Source organism: Haemaphysalis longicornis, unplaced genomic scaffold, assembly GCF_048455015.1.
Source record: "Haemaphysalis longicornis isolate Haplotype H1 unplaced genomic scaffold, Haemaphysalis longicornis Haplotype H1 scaffold_7, whole genome shotgun sequence".
Taxonomy (NCBI): Eukaryota; Metazoa; Arthropoda; class Arachnida; order Ixodida; family Ixodidae; genus Haemaphysalis; species Haemaphysalis longicornis.
The window spans coordinates 195,094,557-195,116,199 of record NW_027526422.1 but is presented as its reverse complement, the minus strand read 5'-3'; the positions used below and the strand labels follow the sequence as shown (position 1 = coordinate 195,116,199).

The window sequence follows — 21,643 nt, the reverse complement described above, 5'->3', positions numbered from 1 at the left end:
GTCATCGGCGTTTTCTCAGAATGTAAAGAGCCTTTGGGTCTACCATCCCTGCGCCTTACAGCGCATGCGTGCCGTTATACCTCGTTTTTTCCCCCACGGGCGCACAGAAAAATGGAGCGACATTGGCAGCTGCATCCAGTACCGTTCGTTGCATATTTGCTCCGTTGGTTCTAAGGAGCGTCGGTAATGACTCGTGGAGGAGACTCCACAATGATTGCATGCTGTCTGCGAATGGAAATCGCGGGTCGCGTGCGTAAAGCTGAAATGCGCCGTCGCTCGGCGCCGATTGCGCAAACCGCCGACGCTAAGTGGAAGGGGTGTAACTTCACTCCCCTCGCCAAGAGTACACGCATGCCGCCGACAGCTTTGATCCCGCCCGGAGGCAGTAACGAGTGCGCGAAGCAGACGGGGGAAAGCGCGGACGGTACCCTCCTCCTCCCGCCCTCTTCCCCGGAACCGGCGGCGGGCTCTTTCTGCGCAGCGGCGCCAATCGATGGGACGGCGCACTGCGTTCCTTCTGGCCAGGAGCGTGAACCCCGGGTTCAGTTAACAGCCGCCGCCGACTACGACGCCACCACTTCTTGCCACTGGTCTCAGCCCCGGCGGTGCGATCCATCCCGCGTAGGCGGCGACGATCGGAAGCCAGAGGCCCTTTGTCTCCTCCCCGCTGTGAGCCATGTGCGTCGAGTTCGTGCTCTTCCTGAGCAACCTCGGCGCCCTCGTGAGGGCCACCGTCGGAAGGCACTCCGTCGAGCCGCCGGCGAGGTCCACGACGCAGGTATGTTCTCGGCCCGATCGCAAAACTACCGCTCCAGGAATGCGAACAGTGGGTGCCGGTGCGTGCGCTTCAAGTTTCCGCTGGCGGACGTGTGTGTGGTAGATATGCATGACAGCTTGTTAAATGACAGTTCCAGATAACCGTGGTAATTACTTTCCACTCGCCCCATCGGACGACCGATTCTGGGGAGCTCATGGCAGGCCGGGTGCGCCCAACTCAAACTCTGCGGCAGTCACGCCGTTACAGCGGCTTCATCCTCGGCAATAGTCACCCATCCGACTCCCAGGTCACCCATCCGACCCCATACCATGCCTTTGTGTCCAACCCTTCGAGACAGTGCACGTCGCCGCCTGATCGTCGATCGCGTTCGCCACTCGCCGTCCCTTCGCTCTCCATGTTCCCTGGGGGATGAAGTTCCCCGGCGCACGAGAGCAGGCCGTGACCCAATTGCGCACTCGCGAGCAGCTCCCCAGACTCAGACCACTTAACGGTAAACCGATGCGTGCGCGGCGCCGGCGCTCTGCCGGGTCGTGCACGTGACATTCGATCAGCGATGTTTTACGAGCTCAGCGAAGTGGGGCTCTTTTTTTTTTTTAAGGACGCTTGGTGTACGTCGTTGTCGGCGTTATGCGCACTTCATTGCGAAAGTCAGGATGGCTTCCTTGGCATACGCAGAACGCGTCCGATGGCGCAGCTCTGTTGTTGGAACAGCATGACAGCAAAACAGAAAGTGCTGAAAAGCACTGTGACCCAATGCCAGTGTTATAGCAGTATTACTAGCCACGCAGGGGCCATCAAAGGTAAATGAAGTAAATTTCTCCCCTCTCATGTGCTTGGCTTCATGTTTGCATGTGCGTTCAAGGCAGCCCTTCCAAACTGAATAAGCGTATCCAGGCTAGTAATAGCCGCCCTCAAAGCTGTTACGGAATGGCTCGAGCTGCCCTAAAACCTGTTTGCAAAAAAAGTTACCTAAACTTACAAACACTTACTTATCTCAATCGTAGAGTCACGTATATCTGCAAACTACGCGGTGGATGTCCAGGCTTATCCGCTCTAGAGATTACTGCACCTGTCACATGTTCCCCGCGGAGACTTTTGAACTAGCAGAGCTAGGAAGGGAACAGTTAGGAACGACTTAAACGTGAACTTTAAAATAACCAATAATGAATGCCGGTACGATCGAAAAACCGAAATGATGAAGCGAGCCCCGGCGAAATAAAAGTCGGCGCAAATAAAACTCAATCGCACAACTCCAATGTTGTATGAAACCTTTGGCGCTGTCCAAAGACCCCGCTACGACAACAGTGCCTAGTGCCAAGCGGAATAGGAATACAAGTAATTACATTTGGCATCGCTGAAAAGATTCGCCCATATGAGCAGTACTTACGCAAAGGAAACCTAGCGCGTATCTCGGACAATAAGAGCAGAACAGTTCTGAAAGTAAACCAAGTTTTGAAAGACGTCATTCATGCAACTAAGGCCATTTTGAGACTTCATAAAAGCGAGGTGCACGTCGAAAGCCCTTTGCTTTGGTGGTGTTAGCTCTACGTACAGTCAAGACAAATGCAATGCGAACATGAAAAACATGATGCAGTTAAACCTGGATATAACGATGTTGACAAAAATTCGCAATTTTTCGTTACATGCAGATTTCAAGTTAGGGCTCACATGAATGATTTAGAAACGAAACGAAATCATGCTAGGCATCTTTTACGGTGAACTCCCCCTTCAAGCATTTGTTCCAGTGGGAAAAACGTCGCGATTTGCGGCTGCTGCTTCCCCACGAGCTTAATCGCTACAGTGAAGCGAGGTCACTTACCCACGTATTCACAAACGTAACTTAAGAATAACTTTTGCTTTCGACACTTTCCGGTGCCCGAACTCGTCTCAAGGACCGAATTTATGTTGAAAGGACGCCTTTTCGCTAACTGGGGTGCTCTTTTCCGCACTGAAAATTGATGAGAGGGTGCCAGCTGGGATACTGTACCAGGCGGCGACTTTCTTCTTTCTCGCCGGCGGAGACAGCATTTACAATTGCGAGCTGCCTTGGAAAGATGAAAGTTTCAGGTTTCTGCAGCAGAAATCATCACCGACGAACGGACACCACAGATAGCACTGCAGACGCGCGACTACACGCCGACAGGCAGGCCTAGCACGTAACCGACACCGCACTCACACCTGGAAACTCACGGTATTTTGCGGTACACGCTAAATTCGCAGATTTTGTACACCTCACCAGCCGATTTTTTCAGAAAAATGCAAAAAACAATAGCTCATCTGCGTAGCGAATTCCTTGTCAAGGTTATCCGTAGCCATGCCTTCGTTACATAGAGATCCGAAACACAACCGTTTCGATGGGGCTGGCAATGGGGAATGAAAAAAACTTCGTTAAATCCAGGAATTGGTTACATAGAGGTTTAAGAGTACAGAAAAGGCAAAATTAAAAAATACTGTTCGTAGACGTCCAATAATGGCACCATTTTGGTATATCTGGAAAGCAAAAACTTCCAACTTTGTTTTTGCAATTACGCCACGCGTCATTCTGCCTTGCATGGAAAGAAATCAAGGTGTGATCAAGAAGTTCGCGCGAATAAATTGGTCGCAGTTATCACAGGACCGGGGTAATCGGAGATGAATGGGAGAGGCCTTTGCCCTGGAGAGGGCGTAGACAGGCTGATGATGATGATGATGAGAAGAAATCGCGCTGCTTGTCTGTTACGGTTCATATTTTCGCGTTCACGTTCCTTTTGTCCATGACTGTACATGTTCATGTGTGGGTCGCGGGAACCGGAGTTTCAATCAGCCGCATGCGCAACCGAATGAAGGTGCAATATATTGAAGACGTGACGAAGTGCTGTTGGCAAGCAGATCTTGAAAGGACGGTCCGCAGGCGAACGCGCAGCCCGCGTTGCACCCTTCTAAAACTACGCACTGCACATCCCCAAGACTCATGAACGTTGGTGTCTTGTAGAAACTGGAGATGAAGGCGCGAGATGTGTCGCCTCAGAGTCTAGTGTCCATTAGGGTACAAATCGGTGGCCTTGCTGTTAGAAACAGTGCACAATAACCCATGGGGGTATAAATGCTTGTACTAGACATCTTTAAATCTGCGATAATTAAGTCTGCCTTACCGCAACAATGCCCACTGAGAGAATGGCAAAAGGTTACATTTGCCATCCCTCAGTGGTAAAACGTAAAAGGTTGAAAGGCTACTTTTAACCTTTTACCCTGGTAAAAGGTTACTTTTACCAGGTTACTTATGTGGGCGTAAAATTCTAGGCTGCGCTGAACGTGACCGCTGCACTGTCGTAATCGCTGTTTTGACCAAATAAGTGAAAGGTAATGAAAATGGGTAATTGAAAGTACTGCGCTTTATTACATTACTTCAAGTAGGACTCTGGTTCTGTCGGTTCTTCGTGTGTCACCATTTCTATAATTTAGAAACGAAATTGCGATCTGCTTAAAACTACTAATCGGCGTACTCCCGCGCTAGCTCGCTTTACGAAATTCGGTGAGCTTAGAGTATTATTTTATAGTGCGTAAGAATCTCTATGACTTGTTCCACCAAATTCATACAATTGCACCACATCGGTGCAGCCGCTATAGCGGCTGCATAGTTATGGAGAGTATCTTGAAAAATCCGGTTGTCAATTACAGTAATGATCTGGGAACATAACTCTGTATGAATATAGACACGTTTAAGGGCGAAGAATGGGTGTAAGCTGTTTTAACATTCCTGCAATCGAACGCCATGAAGCGGCGCTTCCAATGAAAATACGAACCTCAAAGGCCGCGCGGAAGTTACGGAACAAAGGGCAACCTCCTAGTGATATTTTCTCGCAACATGACTGTGAATTATAAATTAGGGAGACGTAAGTCTCGGCACAGCTGTAGTAGTATCTTAGAGGACAAACGGGAAATATAAAATTTTCATTCATAAACCCTGCCAGTGACATCGCGCGAAATTTATTTTTAACCTCTGTTCCGCAAATGCAAAGTTTTATTGCATTCTTTTAGTATTGATTTCACGGTTGGAGTGTCACGCATAAACCGCATATGTTAACAAAATGTGGGCGCACTAAAACTAGCATAAATTACTGCGCAGCACCAAGTGCCAAGCAGGCCACTGCGGCCGCATGGCTGCTTTCATGTTGACAAAATTCTGAGCTTGGTACCAGCTAACCGATGCCAACATGCCTTTAACTGTCTTTTTTATCTGCCATTGACATTTTTTGCAACGACAAGGTTCTTTTTAAACGCTCTTTGAAAAATTTTCCATCTTGAATGCACATGTTCTATAGCGCGGTCGCACATGCACTTCTCCCTCTGTTCTTGTGTGTCGGAGCGAAGAGAATCATCACGATTGTGCTTGTATTTGTCGTTTAGTGTACACACAATATCCGTGCTCTTGTTGCTCAGAAAATGTATGTGTATCTTTAATAACTCTCCTTCATTGTGTATATATACCCATATAATTGTACTGTTACTTCCCTTTTCATATTCTGTCTTTTGTATGCCTTATATGTCTGTATTCTATGCATCACCCGAGAAGGCCATTGCGCTGTTGGTGAGCATTTCAAATAAATAAATCAATCAATCAATAAATAAATAAATAAATAAATAAATAAATAAATAAATAAATAAATAAATAAATAAATAGATTCCGCCCGCCTTTCAGTCCAGCCGTGCGGTGCTATGCGCTTGTTTTTTCTTTCGTCACTGAAGAGCTTCTCTAGAATAACGCGTTCGGGAGACGGTCGCCGTATACGGAGGGTTTTCCGGGTTTTCTACTTGCATTCCCACTTTGATTAGCATTGTTGGGTATGAACGGATTTAATTCTGCAGTAGGGGTTATAAGCACTGAAACTAAGCCCGGGAATGTGAAGTGACGACGTATTTGAAGGCTGTGTAATAATTTAATTTGGTGTTGTTGATTAACGCGCCGCAGATACATCTTGAGTATGAATCGTGTACGCTTTTTAGATGAAGATAACTTTTTAGAAACAATTGAAAAAAGACGTGTAGAAAAAATGTTGGCTGACGATTTCGATACTCCCTAATGGAAAATTTGTGCGCAGAGGGAAACCAGTATTCTGGGTGACGGCGCATACCCGCTGCGTCTCACAAAGTGATCGCCGCCATAGTTTCTCACTAGCGTACCGCATCAGGGAACGCACGAAGATGCGGTATCTGGCGTTTTCTTGTAGCGCGTCAACGCGGGAGACCATGGCTGCGTTCCAAATCGCGGACAGCTTGGTAGACAGGTTACGAATGGTCAAATTAGACGTCTTAAGGAAGCAGAATTGAAACGGCGCAGCGGTCACAAACGCAGACGACAACTTTGGTGCAGACATGTTGAGTAACGCAAGCCGCAGGTTTCGTAACTATTATAATCGTTATTATTACAAAGAATATGTATTTTAAAAAGTAAACAAAGGTATCTTGCTCACTAGTAAACTATACTAAATAGTTAAACAAAATAATCAGTTAATTTGTCACAACATTAGGACACAAAAAGGTGGCGCTGCCGTAGCTTAGTGGTTTAGACAGGAAGGTAGCCTGCATCGTTGCTGACTTCCATGCTGTCTCTTCGAAGCAGTCTTCGTTCGAATAGGAACGGGGCTTAACATGGTGGACTCTCCGCGAAGACGGCAACGAAGCCGTCCAAAAAGGTAAATTGGAACGCACCCCATGTCTCGCGCCGTTCGCCATATCCCCCGCTTTCCTGCTCGCTCTGCGTTAGGTGGCCTCTTCGTTCTCTCCGTCACCTCCTTGCACATCGCCGCCGGAGATAATGTCCATGTAATTGAGTGGTGTAAATATAATGTCACTTCTCGCATTGTCGGACCGTCTCGGCATGGCGCCCCGATTTCCTGCTCGTTCCATCTCGTTTCCCTTCGGCGTTCCCTTCGATCGCACGGTTACAACGAGGGACGACGTTGCCGTCAAACCACAGGGGCGGCGCTTAAGTAGTGGGCATTAAAACACGCCCTCAGGGTGGGGACTGAACCCATGACCTTCGGCGTGTGCGTTCGATGCCTTACCAACTTTGCTAACTGCCTGGACGGATACAGTGAAGGATTTTATGTTGCGGTGCCATTTTGTCAATTGTTGGCGCTCCTATGGGCGAAATGCTTCGCGAAAGGTGTTTTAAAGTTTGGAGGACCTTTGGGCAGCGCAGCAGTCGTAAAGTCTGGGGGCCGCACGTGCCCATACAGTGAATGAGGCTTTTCATTTGAATTATAATTTGCTTGGTTGCCCAACACAGTCGTTCTGTTTGTTCAGCATTTGTTCCGATCTTGTAAAGCTTTGAAACTTCTTTCAGAAAGAAGTGGTTTGCCCTATGGTTGCCGAAAAGAGGAAGTGTTTTTTTTAGAAATACCTTATCATCGCGAGCGAGTTAGTGTACGAACTCCTTGCCTAATATTTCATCATAGGTAGGTCCCCGCGCTTTAGGAATTTGGATTCTGGGCAATGACCCCTTCATTGTTTCGTAAGCTGACATATGGGGTCGTCACTGGCTCAGTCACGTTGGCTGCCGGAGCCGTGGTATCTTGCCCACGATGGCCTATGTCAGGAAGTTTATGGAAGTGGGCATGCTTGTGTTGCAAAATTGATGGAAAAGGGGAACGGGGATTTTGGAGGACGAAGGGTTCCCATCTTATCTAGACTGCGTTTTCACGTGGAATGCTGGTAATGGCTATTACGTCGGCATTCTTGAACAGGTCCGTCATCGCAGGAATTAGTTTTTTAACAAATAAAGCTGCTTGTAAAGAATGGTTCTCTCCAAAACTGGCACGCATCCAGAGTTCTCGTACCGGAATCTATGCTTAACGGCGAGGTGATATAGTCACCGCAGTTTTTATCATAAGAGTACGCAGTAAATTTATAAAACTGTCTTTATAATTTCTTATTTCTTGTACTTCTTGGTTTTACAAAGTCAGTTCCACCAATCATGTATCTCCATTTAAGCTGCTGCAGCGATTAAACGGTCTACATTCACTAATTACGCAGTTCGGTTAAAATGTAGTGCGTGCCACGGTTTTAAATTTTCGGTGTTTTTTTTCATTCGTATTTCCAACGTCCTGTTCTGGGCTTTGTAGTTTGTTCCTAGTTTTTCTGGAGGAGATGAATGTGATGCGTATTTTTATTTCATGAGTTCATTTTTCCGAAATAGTTATTGTGTCGATTTGTTGTATTTTTAATTCAAAATTCTGCTCGGCAAGTAATCTCCTTTTATGTTATCATAACGATTACGTGTGTTACGCCCGAAATTATGCCTTTCTGTAGAAATGCAGAGCGTTACACGGTACTGGCTGTGGGGGCACTCGGCAAAAAAATGCTACGCAATAACATTCTCGAACCAGCTCATGATACCTGGTATACGCACAATTAGGACATTTTGGTACACAAATACTTTCATTTGCATCGATTTCTTGTCGCAAGTGTTATACTGATAAAACGTTTTTTATTCTAGATACTAATCTGAAAAGAATCTAAGATCAGCACCTAGGTGTGCTTGAAGTACCCTCTATAGGTCTTACTTTCGCTTTATTTGCAATTGAAATCATTATACTTAAATGAGAGAAGCGAAGAGTAAAACTTTTTTTCTTTAGTGCGTCTACGTGTTTCAAAGGAAAGATCAGAGCTCGGGCGCCATGCTTGTCCTTCAGCGCCGAATCTCAAACACAGGCCCATTTACGCGAGGCTGAAAAGAACTTGCGGCTTGCATACGCATCTGCATAAAAACGTCACGCGTCTCACACAGAAGTCGCAAGTGTTCGGAACAAAGAAAACAATCAAGTCAAGCTTTTTTGTGCGTGTTTATGGAAAGGAATGCGAAAACTCAACAGAAATAGAAGGCTTATTTTGAAGGGATGCACTCCCTTCACGACGAGCACACGCCACGAGGCATACTCTGTTAATGTTTTCTTGCCGATGTTAGGCGTCACACTTGTATAGTATGATGGCTCAGAGCGCAGTATATATTTGTTGCTGGCAACTTAAGGCCAACGCACGGCTGTGGAGTATAAAGCGAAGCGTTGTGTCCCGTTCTCCGACAACGTACCAGATACAAATCTACATTTGCTGCAATACTCGCCTGACAAAGCCATGGCGCTCGATTCGCTGGGCTGTCAACTGCACACGACAATTTTTTGACTGCTTTTTTGACATCTTCGCGTTGTCTTTTTTTATTTTTGAGCGGAAGTTGGGTACGTTAGGGTTTGCTGAATGCTGAAAACTTGCGTCACCTTCGTATGCGTGATGATATAAACTTATCTGGTTAAGCACCGTTAGAAGCACCCACACGTCTGGTTCACTGTCGTGCACCTGATTTACACAGGATTGCAATGAAAGGGGTGGTGTAGACTTCTGGTTAGGCTTTGAATGCGATCTGTATTGAATTGTCAGGCCCGCGATGTGACATTTCAAAAATGACAGTAGTGTTTTCAAACGTCGGTCCTCGTTATTTTTAAGTTTCGCTTCCTCGGAGGCACCATTGGGTCATCCGAACGCATTGTGGCAGAACAAAGCTACTAAAAGGTTTACAATTACTGTTACTACTTTTATTTAAAATGTATATGTCGGTTCTATCCGCGTGTTGTAACATGTATTAGAGGACAGTACTCAAAACCAAACGTTTACGGACATCTCTTGTGCAGATACAATGGTAAGTGATGACTGTCGACATAGCGTCTCGTGTTGGTTATGTATGCAGTTAGAAAGAAATACGACATCAACGAAAAATTTTATACCCAACACGCGAGTTCAGAAGTTTGGTTTGTAGTGAAAATCAGTGGAGTGGCTTGGCTACAGTTGACTCGGAGCTATGATTGCCCTGCAACATTAAAAACGAATCATCATTGACCATCAAATCTGTATTTCGTGTTACTGAAAGATTTGCGTACACCTGTGAATTTGGTGCTCATTGTATGCATAATAAGAAAACACCACAGGCTAGGGTTATGCCTCTTACGTGTATTAATTGGAGAATCTTCCTGTATCACCGTTATTACCGTGTCACCGTTATTACAACAATTTGGCTAACTTAAGGTGCGCCATTGCAAACTTTCGGATATCGCTCTGGCAGGTTGGGCTGATGATTCTGCTGCTGCTGATGATGATGCTGATAGCCATTATTTTTTCTCGCGGTATTATAACACTTCCTGCTTACACAATACCGTTGTCCCCTCATGGTCATACAAAGTCATCACAAGGCTGTTCGTGACACACCGTTGCATGAAGGGGCGTGTACAAAGTTACATTTGGAAAGCACAATTCCCGGCGCGCGCGTAGGAAATAGTTTTCGTGTGAACGTTTCAACGATGAAGACTGCGGATATAAAGCTTTATTTCTCCATTACAGGTGCTGATCAAGAGGGTTACTCCTTTTATTGATAGGAGTGTTCTCCTCAAGATGAACTTGAGCAACATCTTCCCCCAAAATGCCAAATTATGGCCTTCTCGTATGCTCAATGGGCTCCTCGAAGATCATTTGACCTTCATTCAGCCTGATGCAGTTGTTGCCACAGATGCCTCACAGTGCTAAGAAAATCAAGAATGGGTATATATTCCCCTTCCGTTAACTGGTGCTTTTCGCTTTGGTTAGATGATTTCACCACATATTTTATGCTGGATCTTCGGCGATCCTATTGGCACTACAGAAGTTAGGTGCATCGATTGTTTCTCCGGTTGTAAGCACAGATTCTCTTTCAGTTTTCTCTGGCCTAATTGCACCTAAAGATTCCCCTATACAACGAACATTTGGATCTCTTGCGCCACTCATGACTGAGGTTAGCCTTCTTTGGGTTCCTTGGAATGCAGGCATTTCTCTAGACGAAGCTGCTGACTCTCTGGCAGGGATAGCGCTTTCTCGGTCAGTCGTAGAGGTCATCCAGCGAACATCGGCAATTACGGTGGAAAGGTATCGTAGAATGCTAAAACTTCAACGCCAGCAGGAATCTAATACCGCTGTCAGAATTTCATCACCTTAAATTTCTCTGGAAACCAGATTGAGGCCCTTCGCGTAACCTTGAGGTTATTTTTACCGCTATCCGCTGTCGTGTTCCACAATTAAATAGGTGTCTTTACAGGTCACATCTCGCACAATCTCCTCTGTGTAGCTACTGTAATAAAGATGAATCTGTCGATCATTACCTGATGGCCTGTCCACGTTTTTCTAGAATCAGATTCCAGCTTCTTGAAGCGCCGCTTCGCAGCCTGGGGATTGCATTATCGGTGCCGCTTATCCTTTCACTTAGGGCATCCAAGACGGAATTCCGCCGCCGCGGTGTGTTCTCGGCTCTTCCGTGGTTCATAGAAAACTATATTCGATTTCCGTTCTGACTGGGTTCTTTTACGCCGAAAACTTAGGAATTAGTTTAAGTCTTCCAAATTCCACTCCCCCGTCAATTGTTAATCTTGGGTTTTACTTTCAAAAAGGATTTTTAACCGCTCTAAATTCCCTATTTACAGGAGCCTGTAAATAAATTAGATCTTTTTTCATACCACTCAGGTTTTAACGATCCCCTGTTTGGGTATGCGCCATTCACCAAGGAACATCATCATCATCAACGACTGGGGGGAGGAGACACTATTGTGTTTAAATTAGAATAAAATGCGGTGAGTAAGGGTTCAAGTCATGCAGTGGTGACGAGTTCGAGCGAAATTTTTATTGTATCAGAATTTTTTTTTTGCTGCGGAAGCCGACTGAACATTTTTTGATGCTGGGGTATACAGCAGAACTTTGGGTCAAAAGTGTGCCTTCCTGCTATACTAGCGATCTCAGCAAAGAATCCTCTCAGGTTGTGTCACGAAGGGAAACGGTTGTGCCACGAGTGTTGGTGCGTCATGCGTATATGCACACATAGACTAAAGTTGAATGCTGTCCTAGAGATTTCCAGCGTAAAATATGTCCAGGACTATAAATGCGCAGCAGTGTGGTGAGCCTGGCCAGTTGGTAAGGATCCATGGTGATTGTAACGCTAAACAGGCTATGTTTGTTAACAGCTATGTACGTTGACCCACTTCTGATGTGTGCTAGCTTTGGCTCATTGTCTTTCAATCAAGTACTATATGTAGGGCAGAAGGGGCGCTGCCTCAGTGTGTCTAAGGGAACACCACAATTCATTGAAATGAACATTTCCAGCAGTGTGATTTTGCACCACACTTTGGTGCCACTTCGATATTATGTATAGCTAGGAGCCAAAGGGCACGGACGCTTGACGAGGCTGCGCACATTTCTAAAAAGGCGCCGGTATTCGTCTTTCAGGCTTCTGTCGCATTGGACGACAAAGAGGTAGCACAATTGGAGTATCGATTGGAAGGCTTAGCACTAATCTGCACCGCTCAAGTTCGCTGTGGGGATTTTCTTCTCTTTACGTGCATGCTCTTTGTGGTTGCGATGCCCTGGACATTGTGTCTTTTTTTCCGAGTAAACCTTAGTCGAGAGTCATCGCTTGTCTGTGTCATCCGTTTAGACGTTTTCGTCTTGTTTTTCGCTGTAATCACCATTAACTGATAATATAATATGTGGGAACAGATATACATTTGTTTGAGACATTCACGGAAGAACCCACAAATTACCCACATGGACTACGCTACGATCCCGGGAATTTGACGCAAAGCAACGTGGCCTCCCCCTGCTCTCAAATATATCGCTTTCGACACTTCGCGAAACACTACCAGAACTTCGCTATATAATTCCAAGGCTAGCGATAGCGGCTTCTTAGCGTCTGCGCTTGAGCATCACCGCAAAAGATGCTATTGGTCCGTGGACATCTGATACGGCGTCCCGTACAACAAACAACAAAATATCTGCTGTGTATTACGGTGCAGCGGACGTATGAAGTTTCCGGAGACTCTAAAACACAGGGTTGAGCTGAAGGCTCCAGCTCATATGCTACATTGGTCTGTTTATTTCTAACGTGTGAACTGCAAGTCATCGTCATCCTATCTTTCGTGGCAAATCAGGCAGCCTTTCAGGTTGACCTCGTCAATAGACTAATTTTTTTCCTTGTTCGCACTTGTTTAAATTGATTGAGTGAATAAATCTTTATTCGAATGAGCAATGGAGTGTAGTTGCGATCCCTGCCGTGTGAAAGGCGTCCTTATTACAAGATACCTTGGCTATTGCTGGCAGTCCCCGCCGGCGTCCCATTAATAAACTGGATGTCGGGATCCGGACGGCCAGGGACGCATTTATACACTGCTTTATTTATAGAGGGGTTGTGAACTGGAGTGAGGCGCGATGTTTTCTGTCACTCAACCCCCTATGATATGGGGTACCGGGTTTAGGATAATGGTGGCAGAGCAAGGGTATTGCACAGGGGAATAAACTTAGGGAGAGTTGGGTGGCGGTGGTTGTTGGTTCGTAGTCTTCATTAGTCGTAGGTTTTGCTCTCGTGGCGCGCCACTGTGGGTTTGCGTTCATTGCGGTAATGTGTCGAGATATGTGTCACACGGTATGCAAAATTTATCAAACACTTTACCGCGCTGCTGAACAAAATTAAAGCAGGAAATATAGATATGTCGCATGCTTCTAAGGAAAAAAATGTTTGTGGATTGATAGCGTTGTTTTGCTAACGTCGTTGGTTTCATTGTAAATTGTATTTATGTCATCTGCGCAGTTACCGCCGTGCTGGTATTTTGCAATACTTAGACGCAGCCTCGCAAAGCATTTCTTTGGAGGCTTTTCTCTTTTTCTTGGTTGTTTCCGCTTTTAAATTATTCGGGGCTTGAAAGAATATAACTCTTTTATGTGTGACTCTGTAATGCGTTATGTATCTGGCCCTGCGTTTTCATTCCTATTTTCATTTTTATTGTTGGGCATGTTTCTGTTCCACGACGTAGTTCACGTGTGTACTCTTCCTTTCTTTTTAATCGCTCTTTTGTTACAGTGGGAATCTTTGTAGACACACCATACTTGTGTATAGAGAAATTATTTTTCAGTATGAGTTTTGTTGCTTTTTTTCTTGTCAGTAAAACATCAAATGATGCTTTTTTCTGTCGCCCGGCTCATTTTTAGAATCCTATCTTCGGTTGTTTCCTTAGTTGTTCAGTGCGCATATTTTTAATGTTTTTATTTACATATTTTTGTTACTTTGATATCATTGCGGTAGATTGGTGATGTGTCTTATGGTGATTGCTGCAGAAACTGAGAACATGATGTATTGCCGTCTGCTGCTTAGAGCCGAAATCGAGCTGACGAGCTCAGCAAGTTGCTCCTATGCAGCAATATTCGTCGGCCTTGCATTGTAGAGAACGGCAAAATGAAAACGTTAGATCCGTGATACCTGTGCATGTTCTCAGCGGCTGCAATGAGTCTTGGAGGTCCTCTACTTCTCGGTGTATCAGTTCGCGAGCCGCGTCACTAGCCAGTCCATGCCCGTTGCTGGCCGCGTGACCGTGTGTTCATATTATGTTGATTTCTCGAAGTGACTTGCGGTGCGCAAGTATGCACAAAACAGATGCAGAAATGTTTGCCAGTTGGTAACCTCGGCGTGCGGACTGCGCGTGGGTTTAGGTACTCAGGGTTTTGTTGTTTGTGGTGGCTGCTAGAGCTACGGCGATCTCTTCAGCAGAGTCATTGGATGTCGTCATTGCGGTGAGGGCAGTTAGTCGTTGCCGGCGCTGTTGACCGCGATGCCTACGTGAGCTGGACGATGAGGGTAGGGTGTTGAGTCGGTGTATTGTGCAGTTGGATCATTGGCGCCAATTAGAATTCCTTGATATGTTGCAACCAAGCGAATAACCAATTCGGTTACACATCGAGGAGCGGGATGTAGAAATATCCTGATGTGAGGTTTGTGTCACTTATACTTAACAAACGAACGTCCTAAAGCTCACCCGTCCACAGAGACTCGTCGCGAATATGACAGTGAAGTTGTTTTCCAGGATTGTCCCGTGATTTCCCGGACTTTTAACAATCAGTACATAATACAGTAGGAATAATAATTATAACGAACGATTCGCTAAACAGAACGAAGAGTGGTTTATATGAGCACAACACTGTATTTTGGATATACCATATCAAACTGCGGGTAAGATCGGGTTTCCAGGGTTTATACTAGGACTTGTCACCTCTACTACACGCGGTACGGCATGCTCTCCTCACCGTTCTCTTACTACTTGATGTGGAGACATAGCATCACTGACAAGATGAAAAAAAAATGCGGTAAGGGGGAGACGGGCGGCCGGCGGTCACGGATTGCGCAAATGGCGTGCGGCTCAGTGGGTGTGACTCGACCCCGTGGCACCGTTGGCGAAAATGACGTCGGTCGATGGAGACACGCTGCTTCCGTTTATAGCAACGGCAGTAAAGCCAAGAGAGGCGCGGCGGTGCATCGTTAGTGGTTATTTTTCTTTCCACAGGGTAGTCTCTGTGCAGGGGTGCACTGGGAGTCTAACTGGAGTATCCCTTCACCTAATATTTCGGACTCATGGTAGGTCCGCATAGATTTTTTAACGCTGCAGATTCTCGATTGAGCACCCATTCGATTCTTGCTGTTGCTCTCGAGCATCGACTGAGGCGCCACCGCTGGTAACTTGACTACTTCGCAAGACTACATACTTGCAGCAATCTTCTGAATTTCTCTCGCATTTTTCAGGCGGGGCTTTATATGTGAAAGGGAAATACGCTGGTCTCGTGTACGCAGAAACCTCCTCCGTTGATACCCGATGCGCATGCGCGGACACGCCAGGTTGGAGAGAAGTTCGAAGTAAGGGGGAGAGAAATTGGTTGGGTTTACAGATGACGGAGCCGCACTCTCGTATCTACCGACACTGGTAAGCAGGAACAGCGCATCGGAGGGAGCGAAAGAAAGTCTTTCTCGCTACAGAGCGCACTCGCAGCGAGCTGCGGCGGGAGGAGTTGCGTCGAAGTGGCAATGGCAAGCACCGTCCGCACAACGAAATACTACAATCGGTCAACGTATAATTAGAAAGAATAATAAACCATAAAGGGTAAAACATGCGTAGACAGCAGTGACGCGTTAAAGCTTCGCAGGTTAACTCTCTGTACGGAGTGAATTGGAGTATTCATTTGCCTTGATTATTTGCCTGTATCAGTTTGTGTGACTATGAAAATATCAACACACAAAAGAAATGTCTCTTTATGTTGGCTAGGATCCGCGAGAATTCCCTCTCCACTATGGCGTTTTTGGAGCTCTGGCAAAAAATAATAGAAAAACAAAAGCACCGCCGTGGATGGTCGATGTCTAAGTAGAGCTCTGTGTTGCTGAGCACGAGATCGTTAGAACGGAAATTCACAGTGGACAGTGGCGACGGCGTTATTTTTTTGGAGCGCAGGAGAGAGAGAGAGAGAGAGAGAGAGAGAGAGAGAGAGAGAGAAATAACTTTATTCTGGAGCTGTTGGGTCAACGGCGAGTGGTGACCAGCGCTTGAAGGGCGCCGGTGACCTGGGCTGCTCGTTCAGCGAGTCCTTGCTGGACCCGCGGATCCGAGCTGCCTAACGCAGAAAAGTGAATAGGTCGGTGCTTGCGAAATTTTAAAGCGCATAACGAACGTGGTAATCTGTAGTAGCCCTGAGAGCTCGAGCGCTGATCGCATCATGAGTGGTGTGCCGTTGGTGCTGTTTATGCTTTATTAAATAAGACTAAAAAACGAGGAGCTCGTACTCATACACGAAGCCATCGTGAGGGGAGAGAACGGGCTTGGTGGAGCAGGGCAACCAAAGCTTGAGTGGAGAGTTTCTTGCATACTCGGGTGGAACTTAAGAACGGCAACAAAAGTTTCTCCTGGGCCTCGCGACCACACGCGACTGTTCCTCCGCGCGGTACAAAGAGTGCGTCACTGCGAGTATTGCGTGCGTGACACAAATCGTTTCCGATAAGTTTTACGCCCTTAATTTCTTATAAAACACTGCAGCGACGACAAACAAGCCACTCAGAAAAAGCAGAATCTCCATTACGTGTAATCTCCTTCTAAAACGCGAACGCGTGTTCCTGGTCGGTCGCTTCGGCGGAGTGATACACTACAGAGCTGTTCTTAGCTTGCACACGAGTATAGCGCCTCCTTTTCCGGTGTTGCTGCTTTTGGGTTTCGGCGGGGAGTATGATGTGTTTAATAGAACTAAGATAAACACAACCGGCGAAAAGCGTGAAAATGAAATTTACGCCACCGTGTACGTTCCTGTGTAGTGCAGGTTTCAGGCGCGTTGAAGGTCTGTAAAAAGACCCAAGAAAAGGCTTATATCAATCCACGTGTTTCTAGGTTGTGTTCGTAAAAGTTCCCTCTTTAACTCTCTCGTTACTCGTTGCCAGTTTAGTATTTAGCCGGAGTGCAGGGGCTCCTTGTTTTTATCTTGTATTTTGTATTCTTCGTTTTTTGTTCACGTATAGCGGATGCATTTGCTTTCGTTGAAGCCCCTCTCTAGGCCGCAGCTATGTAGAAAAGTGAGATAAACGCCAGCTTGCGCGACGGCAGCGGCTTTAGTTTCGACCCGCGAAAGCATCCTCTCGGTTCTTTTTCGTTACTTCCTGTCCGGTGTTAAAGCACCGACTTCGGCAGCAGAATTTCTTTAGTTATTGCCCTTCTCGCGAATCGATCGTGTGAGAAGAATAGAGTTTGGCGCCTGGGAAGACAGTTCGGCTCCTGCGCCATCGGGGTCACCTTTAGCTGTGCAAAATGGGGCGTCCTTGTCTGGGTCAGCCGCAGCTCACCTTGTTTTTTTTTTTGCTTTTCTCGCTTACTGAGCTGGTTGTGGTGGCTGGGTGAAGAATATTGGCAACCGGGCGGGTTGAATGCAAGGCAGCCCCGAGTCTTCGACGCGGAAAGTTTTTCGTGGCAGGAAGATTGCCTCTCGTGGCTGGTTTTTGTTGTGGCTGGTATAGGCCTTGTAGATAGGACCTTACATACTGCTGCGTGAGTGGTGTACTAGAACTCGACACATGAGAGCCTCGGTTACATGTCAGGTCGTCCGCTCACTTTGAATAAGTGGAAGCCAGACATGCAACGCACTGCATTTTTTTTCCTTTGCAGCGTGCATATTGACAGCTACTGGATACTACCGGCGAGGGCGTCGCGAGGGTCGCTGTTTTGGCCATGGGAATCTTATTGTGCTGCTGCATCCGGTTACTCACTTCTGGTCGGGCCGCAGCTGGAGCACTCACGGCTGCTTCGACGTCTATTGGGAGAGAATATAGATAAATTGATTGATTGACGTTATCGCAACGCACCTTGGGAAATATAGAGATTGAAGATTGACAGACGATCACGGAAAGTGTGTTGCGATTACAACGGAACTGTGGGTTTTGCCCGTGTTCAAATTTGCTATCAAGCGTCGCTGGGCACCGCAACATACCTCATGTAATGCGATACCCCGCCCGAGGCGTTAGACGAAGTTGATGGCGACAGTTGTGACGGTTCGCATTTAGCGTCCTCTTGGTCGTTCTGCCTCGACGAAGATAGTGGCAGGGTTCTTTCGTTCCTCACTCTCCATGCAGTTCTGCGTGATCCGTAGAAGTGTAGGGTTAGAATAGTTTGTAGGGAGTAGGGCGAAGTTGAGCGTGTCATACGACGTTTGAATGCGATTTCAGCTATACTGACTAAATTATGTTGGTCCAGATGGGTGCTTGTATCTGAGGTGGTATTCATGAAGGTTCTGTTTCGCGTGAATTCACGGCACTGCCAATCAATCTGTTTGAAGATCTATTTGAGTGTAATGTTGCCAGTAAGCACTTTTATTGTTGTGCGGTGGCAGCACTCGAGAAACGTTTTGGTATACTTATGAGGCGTTAGCGAATAATTTATTGATTCGAATTTCCAGGATTCAGTATGCAGTCCTTAAGGACCCTAACAATTTTACCCCAGTCCCCATTTCCTTGCCCTTTGTTGTTCTTCTCCACGTGACCGAGATGTACCCTATCAGGGAATGAAGGCCTTTCTACTTTCCACTTTCTTCTTTCCAGGCATCGATAAGGAAAACAAGGGCAATGGAGGTGTGAAACTAACTAACGACTTAGGTTGGCCCCTCCTTCTGCTGTTGCCCATAGGGCCTAATATTTTTTGATTTTGCGAAGTTCGCGATTTAACAACACAATTCACACATCTAAGTTACTTCGTTCAGCGAAATTTCTTCGATATTTATAGGGCCTTGAAAAATATGGTACGCAGCGTTGGCTTTGTTTCTTGCTTCCAGCAGAGAAAGAGCAGCCGCGCCACGGAGTCAATTTGCATCAATTCGGGCAGTTAATTTTTACTAAATGCCACCTCTTCAATCAAAATTTGGCACTTTTTGTTGGAACTTGTGGCTTTGCGCTTCGGTAGGTTTTAATATGGTGGTGATGCTGCGTTGGATTTAAAACTCCGTCGGGAGGCTTGGGAAATCGCAGGGAAACCTTGTTGACTTTGAGGAAATTCTCGCCATAAGGTTGTTCTTTAGCTGTTGGATCTGAAAATGATTACCCCTTCTGGTGGCGTGCGTAGGACATAATTCTGCACAAGTGTTAGCATTCCTCGGATTGCCTGAGCACATGATATTAAGAGTATTCGGTGTACCATAGCCCTGTGGTGCAGTCTTTTTCCAGCATAAGCTGTTAAGTTCCTGTTTTTTTCTTATACTTCCTCACCTTTGTTTGCAGACGCCTGAGACACCAGAGTTTGGAGGCCGTGCGACCGAGGAATGCTCCGTGAGTGTCCCTTATCCCTACACATACAGACAGACAGACAGACAGACAGACAGACAGACAGACAGACAGACAGACAGACATGCAGGCAGGTACGCAAGCAAGCAGAGTAAAATTTTCGTGTTTAGTAACTTAGGGATTGTGTTTGAAAACTCAAGTGCCGGGAAAATGCCCGGGTCGGTATACGGTCACGCACGATACGTGTCTTCAGTGCCCCCTGTCCCCTCGTTCCGTCGTTTTCTCATTCGCAGTCGGTCGCGAGCTTCACTCACCATGAGTGTGCGGAGCAAAATGCATGTTCGAGTAAAATCTGCAGGCAATAAGAGCAGAAGCGCGCTGACGTCACGTGCAACTTTCCATGCAGAGTCGTGAACCCACTAAGGTGAAGGAGTCCTAGGCTGCGACTGGCCGTGGCGATGCTCACGGGAACCGCCACCATTGCCGCCACCACCACTATCACCACCACTTGGACCACCCGGACCACCACCACCATCGCCGGTTCCCGTGCAAGACGGAGGGTCTGCGAATGCGGCACGCGGACTGTTGTTGCGGAGGGTGGATGAGAGCCGGCCTTCCCCCCGCCGGGCTCATGCTCGCCACCTGCTGAGGCGGTGAAGCGAAGATGGTTGTAAGAAACAACGCGCATCGTCCCTCGTCACACGGAACGCTTCCGAAGGAAATCACTACGCCTAAATAGGTTCGAACATATGGAACCTTAAAGTTAAAAGCCCGTGCCGTCGCGTCTTGTGAGGATCAGCGTTTACGGGCTCAGTTGAACGGTGAAGCTTCCAAAAACGGCACTCAAAATTTTCAACCAGTGACGAATGAAATTTGTCAATATTATTGGCGATAAGTTTGAAATATAGATGTTGTTAAGAAGACGACTTTACGGAGCGCTGTACTCGAAAACGGCGTCACAGCACAACGCCCTAAAATAATTAAAAAAAGTCTTCATTCCCCTGTACTTAGGTAACCAGAGCATTTGTAACTTTAAGTTTATATTTTTGTTTTGGCATCGTGTTTTTTTTTCTCCGGAGAACACATTAACTGCTCGTTCGTAATGTGACAACGACGTAGGCTTCGATGGTAGTTTCCTATGGAGGTTATGCTGAGAACGAGGCTGAACGTTAACAGTAATGGCGATAAATGTAATTCTTAGCGTGGTAATGTGTTAGTTACACTGTTGTCGTGACGTGCTCCGCTCAAATAAAGCCGTTTGGAAGAAAACCCGACCCTTAGAATGATGTTCAATAGACATCGTTGTTAGGATAGTTGGTGATGTGATAGATGGCATGTTGTGAAGAGCGACAATGAAGACGCCGTTGGGCCGACGAAGACCCGCGCCTGACTAGTGTCCTGTGTTCTTACAATTCGCTCCTTTGTATCCTAAATGTTGCGCCTCGCACAAGGCCTATGAAGTAGCGTTGGCTTCGCCTGTATGGCAGAGTGGAGCAGTGTTTGTGTGATGGTAACGTGGATGGAGCGTTCGATTCTCGATTTACGCAGAAAGCCCACTTGGAAGGAAAAATAAGAGTGTCTCCGCTTATATTTTTTCACCTGTGAGCGCAACTTGCGAAACGACTAACGACACATCTCGCAACTAGATGTCAATAACTTAAGATACGTCAGCACTATTTTTGCTGGAACAGAAGGAAGTGGCTATGCCTTGCCAATTCAATCTTGCTTCGTTCGCGAGAGTTTACTTGCGGACCTAAACGGAAGCAAGAAAAAAAGCAAGGCAGGTCCAAAAAAGGCCTAACATCCCGCAGTAGCGCCCAACTAGACAGCCGTGTGACGGGGGAATGCGGTCGACAAACACAGACAGACACATAGTGACCAGCATCGTCATCCTTCGTCTCCTGTCTTTCTCAGCATGCGCCATCACATATCTCCTGTCGTGACCAGAATTGTGCAGCGCATCCATCTACCCTATCCATCGTCCCTATATCCGATGCGCCGTAGCTCTCAACTGCGTGTGACCCTTCAGTTCCATACCCCAGGGCCTCTAAGCCCACGTTCACGTCGTGGCGTGTTAGTGGGTACACGTAACGAGCCGTGCTACACTTCCAAAGTAATAACGTGCACTGAGATACATCAAACTCAGGCCAAACAATGGTTGTTGTTGTCGCACTTAGAGGAACGAATAAAGCCTCTCGTTCTGGTTGTCGCTGCGTGGTTGAGTGTCTGATTGTTTAGCACCTTCTCTTCCCTTTCAATTT

The 21,643-nt window shown here is 46.6% G+C and overlaps 1 protein-coding gene across 1 annotated transcript; it reads left to right on the top strand.

Annotated features, from left to right (window-relative positions):
* Window positions 1-382: 382 nt before the first annotated feature.
* On the top strand, window positions 383-21,591 carry LOC144147375 (uncharacterized). Its single transcript, XM_077679494.1, has 3 exons — window positions 383-778; window positions 19,380-19,427; window positions 19,789-21,591. The coding sequence occupies exons 1-3, from the start codon at window positions 677-679 to the stop codon at window positions 19,819-19,821; spliced, it is 183 nt and encodes a 60-aa protein (XP_077535620.1). The 5' UTR covers window positions 383-676; the 3' UTR covers window positions 19,822-21,591.
* Window positions 21,592-21,643: the final 52 nt, after the last annotated feature.